Genomic DNA, 12,981 nt, shown 5'->3' with positions numbered 1-12,981 from the left:
ATTATTAAGGGTCCTAGATTTTCTGTCTCAGCACGAGCTCTGATTGATTCAGGATCACAGAGATCCTATGTCAGGAAAGAGATTATGGAAAAATTGGGTTACACACCACTGAGGAATGAAACTATTAAACACAGCCTCTTTGGGGGTGTAAAAACTAACGTGAAAGAACATTTATGTTATAAAGTAGAATTACAAAGTTTGCAGGGTGAATTTCAATGTAATTTTGAAGCTCTGGATCAGTCTGTCATATGTGATGGTATTCCTTCAGTCGAAGAAGGGCCGTGGTTGACAGAGATTTTACAAGCTAATATTCCTTTAACTGACGTAGAAGGTAGGGATAGACCTGTCGACTTACTAATTGGAGCAGATGTAGCAGGTAAATTAATGACAGGGAGGCTCAAAATGTTAGATTCAGGACTAGTGGCTATAGAAACCAAATTAGGATGGACGGTGATGGGTAAAGTACCGTGCCAATCGGCAAACAACTAAGCAGTAGAGGTTACCTCGCTGTTCATCAATGATGTCAGTGACCTCTGGAAGTTGGATACAATCGGTATCTCAGTTTCGGCCATTCAGAAGTCCAAAGAAGAGAGAGAATTTGAGATCCAAACAAGTTTTCAAACGTGCATTGAAAAAACTGACGATGGACGCTATGAGCCTTTGCTTTGGAAGGAGGAGCATTTACCTCTTCCAAATAACCGAGATTTGGCATTGAAGAGACTTGAGTCCATGACTCGAAAACTGCATGACCAGGATTTATTTAATCTCTACGATGATGTCCTGAGCGAGTGGGAACAGCTTGGAATAATCGAAGAAGTTCCTCCTCAGGTATCTATGGTTTATGGGCACTACTTACCACACCGGGCTGTAGTGAAGGAAAATAGCACCACTAGGGTACATCCTGTATTTGAAGCCTCTGCTAGGAAGGGAACCTCGCCCTCCCTCAATCAGTGTTTAGAAAGTGGACCTAATCTCATTGAACTCATTCCCTCTGTCTTGCTCAAATTTCGAGAAAGTAAGTTTGGTATAACAGCGGATATAGAAAAGGCTTTCCTGCAAATTAGTATTAGAAAAGAAGACAGAGATAATGTCCGCTTCTTCTGGTGGGATAAAGAAGACCGAGAAAAGGTTAGAGTTTTTCGACACAAACGGGTGGTGTTTGGATTGAGATGTAGTCCATTCATCTTGGGAGCGGTTCTCAATTATCACATTAACGAAACAATGCAAAGCCCTCACTACAACGATGGAATCATGTTGAAACTGAAACAAAGCTTATATGTTGACAATGTGGTCACTAGTGTTGAATGTGAGTCTGAATTAAAGCAGTTCATCAGTGAAGCCTGTGATACTATGAAACTTGGAAAATTTAATCTAAGGGGATGACAGTCCAATCACTACAGTTTTGATTCCGCTGCAAAAATTGGGGTGTTAGGAATGTTTTAGGACACTGGTTCGGATACTCTGACTTTAAATTTAGAATGGATGGAAAATTTTGTAGTAGGTGAGGTGACAAAACGTACTATCCTTTCTGTTGCTCAAAAGATCTTCGACCCAATTAGTATAGCCAGTCCTGTATTACTAATTCCTAGGCTATGGTTGCAGAAACTTTGGAAGAATGGGGTGTCTTGAGACGAGGAGACTGATGCTGGTACTCGAACTGAATTTTTGACGTGGTATCAACATCTTTCACTTCTTAGGAACTTAAAGATACCACGTTGGTTCTTTTATGTAAGAAGGGACAATAAAGTAAGTATCCACACCTTCTGTGATGCCAGTGGGCTAGCCTATGGAGCGGTTGTATTTATAAGAATACAGAATAATGATGAAGTGAAGGTATGTCTTCTAGCTGCCAAAGCACGAGTAGCTCCTATTAAAGCTGTCTCCATTCCTCGATTGGAATTGATTGCTGCGATGGTAGGAGCCAGATTATGTAAATCTGTGCGAGATGGGCTTACATTGAAGGATACTGACTTTATTTCTGGACAGATTCTTCCACGGTTTTGACCTGGATCCAAAAACAAGAATTGGACAGTGTTTGTAAACAACAGAGTTCGGGAAATACGAAGGCTGACTCTTCCCGAATCCTGGAAACACGTGCCTGGTCACCAGAATCCCGCAGTTCTTGTCTCGAGAGGGTGCCGAGCAGATCAACTGTTAAGTTTGAAATGGTGGGAGGGACCAGATTGGCTGAAAGAACCTCCACGAGATTGGCCTTCGGGAGAGATAGTTGTGAACGAGCAGGTGATTCGTCAAGAAATAGACGAGTCGACACAGGTGGTGAGCTGTCTTATGAAGGAATCGGTTGTCTGTGAATGGTGTCATACACCCAAGGAGACACACAACAATCAGTGCAAGTATCATGGTTTTAGCTGGTACTATAGGTATTTTTCAAGCTACGATAGAATCGTACGAATGATTGCGTGGATGAGGAGGTCCATCCATAACTCACAGAAAACAGGATCAATGAGGAGGGGAGAATTATCAGGTGAAGAGATCCATATGGCGGAAAAAGTAGTAATACGTCCGACACAAAAAGAGTCGTTCATCGCAGAGGATGACAAATGCCTCGCTGCCTTAAAGGTATTTAAGGATGATGAAGGGATTCTGAGACTTTAAAAAAAACTAGTTAATAGGCAAGATAAGGAATATTTTTGTGCCCCCATGATCCTGCCAACCTCTCATCCAGTGGTTCACCGGTTAATTATGAGTGAACACAAGAAGAACTCGCACGTCGGAGTCCAAACGCTTATTAACATTTTGAGGGAACAGTTTTGGATCTTGAAAGCCAGGAAAACCATCCAAATACTCTCAAAATGTGTGGTATGTTTAAGACAGGTGGGACATAATCTAAATGCCCCTACAGCATCGCCGCTAATGGATCGAATTAAGGATTCAGCTGTATTTGAAGTGGTAGGAGTTGATCTTGCAGGGCCACTCTACCTGAAAGGTGCTACCAAAGCCTGGATTTGTTTATTCACATGTGCCGTCTATAGGGCAGTACACCTTGAATTGTCTGCATTGTCAACAGAGAACTTTACGCAGGGGTTCAGACGATTCATTGCACGCCGGGGGAGACCCGCAATAATGTACTCTGATAATGGTCGGAACTTGACTGGAACCTCGAATGAGCTCAATGCAGTTGATTGGAATAGAATTATACAGTACAGTAGTGTTAGGAAAATTGAGTGGAAGTTGATCATCACGGTTGATTGGTGTGATGAAACAGATTCTCCGAAAAGTCCTAAGCAGAGCCCTGCTTTCTTATGAAGAAAAGTCTACGGTTCTCTGTGACACAGAAGCGCTTGTGAATTCCAGACCTTTAACATATATTTCTGAGAATGATGGTGAACTTCTTCCCTTGTCACCCTCATTGTTTTTGCAGGATGTTAAAGAAACTCAAATGCTGGATTGTGATTTTATTGAAGAAACGTCTCTCAACAGAAGGTTGAAATATTGCCAGAAAGTACAGGCAGATCTACGTAAAAGGTTTAGATCAGAGTATTTAGGGCTGTTAATCCTGAGGCCAGGAGTAAAGAAAGAAGAGAGCAAAATCAAACTAGGAGACATAGTCCTTGTAGGGAGCGATAATGTCAAATGTATAGATTGGCCCTTGGGACGAGTTATTGAAATTTTGCCAGGTAAAGACAATGTCACTCGTTTAGTACGGTTGCAGACTGCAACATCTGTCTTACTTAGGCCCATTCAAAGGGTATACCCTCTAGAAGTGTCGTCTGACTGGGTAGAGGAAGTTAGGTCATCAGATAAAACTGAGGAATCCCAGGATCCTTCTGAGAGTGAAGGAATGCCAAGGACTAGCAGGAGTGGCAGGCAGATAAAGGTGCCTGAAAGATTAGATTTGTAATGGTTGAGCTTATTGTTCAGTAGGTTTTCATTGTATTGTATATATCCCTCATTTTTGTAGTATTCCGACTTGTATGTATATACATTTTTACATGCGTTTTTTTCTTTTTTCTTTTTTTTTTTTGATTTGTTAACCACCAAATCAAGGTGGGAGGATGTTGTGTTTTCAATGTACATATGCTATGGTGAGAGAAGTGTGGTTTTTTTTTTTTTTTTTGCTAGGGGCTTTACGTCGCACCGACACAGATAGGTCTTATGGCGACGATGGGATAGGAAAGGCCTAGGAGTTGGAAGGAGGCGGCCGTGGCCTTAATTAAGGTACAGCCCCAGCATTTGCCTGGTGTGAAAATGGGAAACCACGGAAAACCATCTTCAGGGCTGCCGATAGTGGGATTCGAACCTACTATCTCCCGGATGCAAGCTCACAGCCGCGCGCCTCTACGCGCACAGCCAACTCGCCCGGTGTGGAAGTGTGGATGCACAGGGTTGGCAGAGGGGTTGCGGCAGGGTAAAAAATGGCTTCCTATGTTTATGTTGTTATGGTAATGTATTGTTCACATAGTTTGAATAAAATATCGGTAGTAAGCGAAATGCGACTTATTTTTTCTATGAACCTTCGTTTTACTGATACTGTACATGCTTAACGTAAAATTAACAGTGGGAAACATACAGAAACAGTTGCTCAGTCAGTTAGTGCACTCACCCAAAGAAATGTTTTATGCCAGAAATATAATTGTAATAGCCAGAAAATCATGAAAAATGAGGAAAAGGAATTGAAATATTGGTTTAAAGAATCCCTCATCTCGTTCGTAGAAGTGAAGTGTTTGCTGCTGTCAGATACCTGGACTACTTATAGTGATAAAAGCTGTCTTTAAGACATTCCTCAGACAAGAGTACAGAAATTCTCCAGATTCCTCTCAGCACTACAGGGAAAATACAGCCCTTGGAAAAGTTTTTCTTCTAGGACTGGAAGGCTTTGTATCACCATTTAACAGACTTTGTGCCAGCTTGTGAAGACATTCAATTTGATGTTCATCAGAGAAACACCATACTGAAATTGCAATCCCTCATTCATTTTCAATTTTCCACCCCACAGTTCAAGGACATAATTAAATATTTGTGTTTCGCAAACCAATTACACAATGGAGATACCTCCTGAGTTCGAAGTGCTTGCGAACTATGGCCTTCAAACACGTAAGGAAAACTGTGAAGAACAATGTGGCCTTAAAGTGCATATCTGTTGTGCATGATGCCAAAAATATTTTTTATCATGCGATTAATGCAGCTCATTAATGTTTCACATTCGTTCCCTAACTATAAAGTGACCATGGCGGATGATAGCCTGCCAGTTTGTTCTCTCTCTCTCTCTCTCCAGCACAACTGCAACTCCACCTTACTGTGCGCCGAGTGAGCTAACAAGTTGCAAGGGTTGTACAGTAATTGCTTTGTCACAGATTATGTATCAAGATTTCAACACCTTCCAGTTTGAAATGGCAGCTAAATTTTTGTACATCATTATTTTATGGTCTCTCATCCCCTCTGCAAAATTTTATTGTCGATTTCGATATGACCGTATGGATAGTTCCCTTGTGAGCTAGTGAAAAATAGAAGTGATGTCATCACATTCGACACTCAGCCACCGACTTCCAAAATATCTGAAACATAAAATCAGTTTCTTATGCGGAAAACACCGTTATGTGCCTTTATTCAAGTCCACTATTTTTATTTTTACTTCCTTTTTCACCAGACTGCTCCTAAGATAGTAAGAATAATGACTGTCTTAAATTTTCCACTACATACCAAAGTGAAAAAAAGACTGTCATTCTAGTACAAATCCTTGTGTTTTTTTTTTTTTTTTTTTAAGGTCTACATTTATTTATTCCAAACAATCTATTTTAAAGTCTTAAAAATTATTTATGGATCATTAACTGAAATAAGCCTTTCTTTCATTTTATACTAATGGGTGAACTAATAATGCCAAGAAAGATGTTTGATATGAAGATGGAAGGAAAGAAACCTGTAGGAAGATCAGGACACAGTGATGGTGCAAATAAAAAACATACATGATAGCACAAGGGGCAGAGCAGAAGGGTAGGAAACAGTGAAGAGGAATTTACTTGTAACAGATCTGGATTAGGGTAGGAAACTACAAGATAACATGCCTTTTTTAGGATACCACTACTGTTTGAAATTTTTTTCCAATTATTCAATGAAGCACAAGTTTCAAGAAAAAAAATGTAGATAACACACACTATACTCACTGAAAAATAATTTGGCACACTGCCTTTGTTCTTCTCTTGAGATTAATTTCATCAAGACCATCTATGTTCCACGATATCAGACTAAATTTTGATGGGGGTTCAGAAGTAGGCTGACCCATGCCCAGAGCCTTTGCCATGGCTTTACTGTAAGAAGAAATACAGTAGTTACTATACAGATGACTTTATATCAAATTCTGATATACACCTTTAAAAAATGAAATACATTAATTACAACAGTAAATGGAGAAATTCTTCAGTGACTACGCACGACTATACGATCAGGCAACCACAGCCAACTTTGCTCTGTATGACTATGTACGACTGGGGTCGTCCACTGCCGGCAACTTCGTGCGACTCTCAGTTAGCATCTGTACTCCATACAGGTTTGGGTGAATTTCTGTAGTAGGCATAGTTAAATTACTACAAACACTAAAGATTCTATGAGATGGATGATATGGATTTAGTTTATTTTTTGGAGATTCCCTACTTGATGAGGCAATGGAGGAAAAATCGCAGTAGAAGACATCGGTGTTAGGTAAACCAATACAGTACTAGCTAAAAGGAGAATTCCATCATCTGTACAATGATATAGGCAAAGAACACCAGCATTTCTTTGATTATTATCGGAAGTAAAGGAGTGCAACAAAGCTGCACTTTGTCACCTCTACTATTTATCACATTGATGGATGAGATAATGAAAAGAGTGAAACAGCACAGCAAGAACAGTGCATTCAAGGCATTTGCATTTGCAGATGATGTGGAGATTTGGGGAGGTAACGAGGAAGAAGTTCAAGGAAAAATTAAGGAATTTTAAGAAATTTGGACTTAAAATCAGAATTAAGGAAACAGTTATGACAGTCAACAGACAAAAGTGAGGAGCAAATATCACAGTAGACAGACAGAAATTGCAAGAAGTTAACCACTGCCAATACTTTGGTAGTGTCCTGACTGAAAATAACCGATCAAATACTGAAATCACAAACAGAGTTCAAAGAGGAGCTGTCCTTTACTATCAGGTCAGAAGCCTTCTCTGGGACAGCCACATTCCAATACTACCCAATCAAACACTTTATCAAGCTTACTTCTTTCCCATAACAACCTATGGCCTTGAAACTTGTATGATCACAGGCCGAGATAAAAGTAGACTCCAAGCTGCAGAAATGAAAATCCTCTGGACAATGCTACAAAAAACCAGGAGAGATAAGGTACGCAATAAGAGGATTTGCCAACAGATTCAAATAAGAGAATTGTTATGTGATACCATAATCAGATCAAGATTGAAAAGGTATGGCCATGTAATGAGAATGGATTCTTGTTCAGTAGCTAAGGAATGTTTGGAGAAAACCTTAGACGACAAAGGACCTTAAGGCAGACCTCGAAAGAGATGGATCGAACAAGTCAAATAAGATCTAGAACACAGAGGAGTGGATTGGAACCAAGCACATATGTAACGTGCTCCTGCCATAATCTTCGTATCTACGTGTTCCTGCGATAATCTTCGTATCTATATGCTCCTGACATAATCTTCGTATCTACGTTTTTACATGATCATCTACTTTCTACGTCAATATTCTAGCCCGCTTTTGCCATCTACGCTTCTACGTATTAATTATTTGATGTTATTGACTAAACATTTTGTGCTCACCCGTCTCTGCTACTGTAACTTACTGCATACTGACTGTCTCTCTGCGCCTATCTTCTACTACCTACGTCATCAAAACTTCTCGAACCTATTAGTCTCCGCTTCCTTACGGAAATATAACGGACAGCCTCGCTCATCTGGTCAGCCTGGCATCGACCTTTGTACAGTGTGTGTGAGTGGAGGGACTATTGGCCTCGTGCGGCTTCTCCGTGCGATACGTGACATTTTCCGTCCAACTGGAACTCTAATATCGTCTACTTGGGATCTGAGTGAGCTAAAAATCTGCTTACTATTCTTTGGAACTCTAAATTAGCCCTTCAGGCATGCTGTTTAAATCTCAAGTTTTTGGAGGCCTTGATCTGTACCTTAACAATTTTATCCATTATTGGAGCTTCTTATTTACCATCTGCAGCTTATTTAAATTTTCACGACATGTGTTTTGAAAAGTTTTAATGTGGACTCAGAGTGACCATTGTGGACATAATTGCTCAGTGCATTTATTAATAACAGTAACAGATGGATGAACTTTTTTAAGTTACGCAGTCGGATTTGAACTTTACTCTTCTCTCTTATCCCTAGCTATTACTAATCTCTAATCTCCTTTAACCTCCCCACCTATTTTTTTTTCACTTTTATGTTTTTAGAACAATTGTTAGGCTTTTATAAAACACCCTGGAGGTGATGTATTTCATACGTGGCCAAATATTATACTTTTATTGTAAATGTCATTCTTGAAAACTTTCCACGTTTCCTAAAAAGAATACTGTTGATGCGATAATGTACAGTATGTACAATTTTGAGAATTGTATAATCTTAGCCAGTTATTCTTTCACTGCCCTTCTTGTTGTATTTCCACCTTTAATGTGAATATTGTAATTTTTCTTCTCTTAAAGAAAAATCAGAAAGTAGGAAAAGAAATAATGGAGTTCGTCCATGATTATCTGTGATATTTTTATATCTTATGTGTGCGTGTGTGTGTGTGTACTGCGCAAAGACAATTATATTTATCTAATACAGTTGTTTATCCACGTTATAAAATGGTCACTTTTTTTTATTGTGTACCTATCACGAACCTCTCCCTCTCTCTCTCTCTCTCTCTCTCTCTCTCTCCCACAGTGTAGCTCCCTTTACTCTGCTCGTTTCAAATTTTGTTTACATAAGATGTTGGTGTGATCATCTTTGTTAGAGGAATCGGTGGCGTATCATTACTATTGCTTTTGAAACATCCTGCTTTCCAATCAACGGTGATGATTATATACCATGTAAGAAACTTAAAGTAAACAACTGCCACACAGGAAGAACAATGGTACCGGAATGACTGAAGTGACAAGCGCTCATACACCGCACCTGGGGGAAACTGGAGACAGTTAACTGATGATGATGATGATGATTATGTGTCCAAAAACATCTAGAAACTACATTTTGAACACAATAGAACCAAGAAAAGCCAAAATGTCAACCTTCAGGGAGACAACGCCTCTGAAACATTTAACTGTGAATCTGTAGTAAGTGATGTGAATAGTTTTTTAAAGATTTTATATTTTTGAAAGAATCAAAAATCAAATTAAGAATGTAATTTACGATATCAATGTAACATACAAAAGTAAGGAACGTACACATCCATCAGAAAAATTCACTTAACAAGAGTAAAACAGGAATATAAAACCTTTTTAATTTCTATATGTTTTCAACAATTTCCCTTTTCATTGTTCTAAAATTGTATAATCCTCAAGAAATATTTGTTGCAACTCCACCACACACATCACTTTTAACACTGACTATGTTTGTTATGATGTACCTGTAACCTTATTACACCATTATCGTAAGCCCACATCTAAAGAGCCAGATTTCACTCGAATGTCACTGAGTGGGCTTATTTCAGGTTTTGATTCAATGGATCAGGATGATGGGGTCATATGTATACGTTGACAGCATGTGTAAAGAAGTTTGATGTAAATCATTCTCATCTTTAAAAACTTGCTGGAGCTTATTTCTCACAGCCAATGTTTGTTTGTCGGGAAACTTCTTCATGTATGGAATGAGGCTTACCAAAAATCGGAAATCGCTGTCGTCCTTAACGGCTTTACTTTCAACACGTAATTGTAATTTTGCTCTCTGTTTCAAGGAACTTTTGCTGTCATGAAGATTTTTATCATTCATTTTTCTGTGTTTGGTGTTGGTGGCCCCAATTTAGCTTGTTCAGCAGATGAGCTACACTGCTTTGGATCATTTACAACAGGAGCTGCACATGTTATTGAAACTATAAACATATTATACATAAATCATAATTTTATAAGACTACAAGACTACTTACCATTATCAACACTTACTGAGCGGAGAGGCCGCGCTTCGGCTATGAAGTCTAGCTCTGCATTCAGGAGACGCTGGGATTGGAGTCCCAGAGCCGGCTGTCCTGAGAATAGTTTTCTGTAGTTTCCCATCTTCACTTCCAGGCAAGTATTAGGATGATTCCTATTCATTGGCCACAGACAATTCCTTCCACCTCCTTGCCCAGTTTCATTCACCATCATTAGCCCCACAACTGAGGTCGGCATCAAGAAGGGATCTGGCCGTAAAACACGCCATGTAAATTCATCTGACCTCATCCTTGAGTCCACATCAAGAAAAGGGACTAAGGGGTAGACTGCATACCATTATCAGCACCCGCTTTCTGTGTAACATCGCCCATAGTTTGAATTTTATATCTCGAGAATGATAGTGCTTATCTTTCATAGTCCATAGGGGTGTTTTTAAAAAACTGCACTGATCCGCTTTTCACCATCTATAGCCATGACTAATGTTGATTGGTACTTTGATAATAATTGTACCGGTAGGTACACCTGCACCGTTCATTCAAATGAAGCGCCTTGAAGAATGCCATCTTAAATCTAAAACTTGCAGCAACTAATACAAGAAGTTCGGACATTTCTCTACAGATGTGTCTACTATAAATTTATGTTATGCCTTCTGGTGTGAAGATTGACGACTAAATTGATAAAGTAATTTTGTATTCCTAGGTTTCCTAAACCGAGTTGATTGTTCTTTGTTTTTGGCAGGTTGAAGTTGGCAGCACTTCTATCCCTTCCCGCCAACTTAAGATGTTGGCCAATTGTATTTATATAATTAAGCAATCAAAATTGGGGGTGTGTCAGGCCTTGGCCTAGAGTTTTCTGGAACCTTCCCCTCGAATATAAAAGCTGGCACATTTTCGAACAGGTTGTCTTATTCATCGCCCCAGTCTAGAGTGTGTGTTTATAAAGGAGGCGGGGTGCCTCGTCCATCATCAAGTAGTCCATCAGCTCAAGGTAATGGCAGTCCTGGTTTAACTAAGTGATCGTTTTTAACAGCTAGCTCAACGGGAAGGTTTCCAATCTTTAATTATGTAACTTCAATTTTCTAAAATGTACATTTCAAACTTCTAATGTAAATCTCAAACAAACCAACGGAACTTAAATGTAATCAGGGAACAGGGAGTGCGCTACCCTTTCGTGTTCCCTATCAACTTGATTTTGAGGCGACTATGATTTTGTAACCGTTTTCTGTTTGTAACCTTTGTAACTTAAATATTTTCTCCACCTAGTCACCTCAGTAGCATAGAATTAGCCTCTGTAACTTCAGGCCATAAGCCCAAATAGGGTTTTCAGCTTTTCACTGCAAATTTAAAGGAGTGCAAGTGTCCGCCTCCACACCACTTTGATTGTTTGGGCCAGTTACTTTAAGCTATTGTTTTTCACAAAGGCCAGGTAGAATGGATATTCAATACCCCTGTGAAATTCGATTTCATTTCTTTTATATTAAGATGTTAAGACTGTTGAGCATAGCAGACAGTAAATACTGCTCGAATTTGTAAAATGTAGGCTGTGCCTTTGATAGGCCTGGGAGTTACAGGTAAATTTTATTGAGCATGGATGGTCTTTCTACTAATGTAAAGGTGTTAATGGTGCCTTTGGAAGGTTATAATGTGATAATGTTCGGAGAGTAGCCTCCTAGATAATTTTGTGGATCAAAAGGTGCTCTTGGAAGATTGTGTATTTTGGATACTCTGTCTCCTAGTGGTGTAAATGAAATTGGGAGATCTGTCTCCTTTATAATTGAGTGAATGGAGCAGTAGTGCTCAAGTCATATTTGTAAATTGGGGGCTTTAAGCTCAGACTGTTAATTGGCAATTTGTTGATTAGGCCTATTCTGTTTTTCCCTACATTGTACCTAAACTAATGAGCTACTGTCAGATTTATTATGGACACTCGAGTTTAGGCTTTAATTACAAACGAACCAATAGGCCTATTGCAATGCGAGTTATACCAATATTTACCTTGTTTAATTCTACATTAGCTTATATAAGACACATTGTTTTCGACATTCATTAAATATTTTTTATTTGTGGTTATAATAAATATTGCCCGGGTTTTTGGCTTCTTCTCTAGGAAGCGCTCACTTAGGAATATATACAAGGAAAACTACTTGTCTGATGGTAATGAAGGTTTTATATTTTATAACCACATGTATTTGTAGTGTAATACTCAAGTTACGATTTTTTTCAACCACCCCAAAAAATGTTCTTATTTTTCTAAAGCAACTCTTTCTCAGCCCAGGATAAACGTACAACAGCAAACTTGGGCTTGTTTTGAAGCACTCAGTCATGGTTATCCGAAACTACAACAACTGTAACCGTACAGTTAGGTACCGAATTTATGAAGAGTAATATTGAAAGGAGGTTTTGTGTACGCGAACCATGCGATTAACAGCAGGCCGGGTGGTGAAATCGGGCGCAGTGTTGCCGCGTTCAGTAGTAATCACGCGCGCAACGAACACAGCTTTTCGTTTACTTTCAACCTTTAATTTTATTTCCTCTTACAAATTCCACTTCCCATCACCTTTTCTCATAAGGGCTTTGGACCTTCAAAGGCAGGTTTAAAAATGATTGACTTCCTAATTTAGAAATATCACACTGTACAATTTTTACAAGAGTTATTTGCATTATTATTTATATATATTTACAATATTTAATTCTATCAATTTTCTTCGCCTGAAAAATCACTGTGTTCCAAAATTGGTGCTGCTGTTATTCATGTTGATTATGACTGGCTCGAAATAAGGGACGTTTTCAGACAGTCCATCTTTTTCCCAGTAGTGGTCTTCAATTTTCTTAGCGTGTTTAATGTGTTGTTTCCAGAGTTCAGGAGTGACAGTACATAAGGCTTCTCGGCATAAAGCGTT

The 12,981-nt window shown here is 39.0% G+C and overlaps 1 protein-coding gene across 4 annotated transcripts in view; it reads right to left on the bottom strand.

Moving 5' to 3' along the window:
* Window positions 1-12,981, bottom strand: part of LOC136874732 (tyrosyl-DNA phosphodiesterase 2) — a 109,317-nt gene that overhangs the window by 52,033 nt on the left and 44,303 nt on the right. For 3 of the 4 annotated variants that reach the window (XM_068227792.1, XM_067148398.2, XM_068227791.1), the window contains exon 4: window positions 6,123-6,266. The exons of the other annotated variant lie outside the window; for it this stretch is intronic. In XM_068227792.1, the coding sequence (XP_068083893.1) occupies window positions 6,123-6,266 (144 nt within the window). The remainder of the gene's footprint in view (window positions 1-6,122; window positions 6,267-12,981) is intronic. 4 annotated transcript variants of the gene reach the window in all.

The sequence above is a fragment of the Anabrus simplex genome, chromosome 5 (genome assembly GCF_040414725.1).
Source record: "Anabrus simplex isolate iqAnaSimp1 chromosome 5, ASM4041472v1, whole genome shotgun sequence".
NCBI classification, from domain to species: Eukaryota; Metazoa; Arthropoda; class Insecta; order Orthoptera; family Tettigoniidae; genus Anabrus; species Anabrus simplex.
This window is presented reverse-complemented; position numbering and strand designations above follow the sequence as displayed.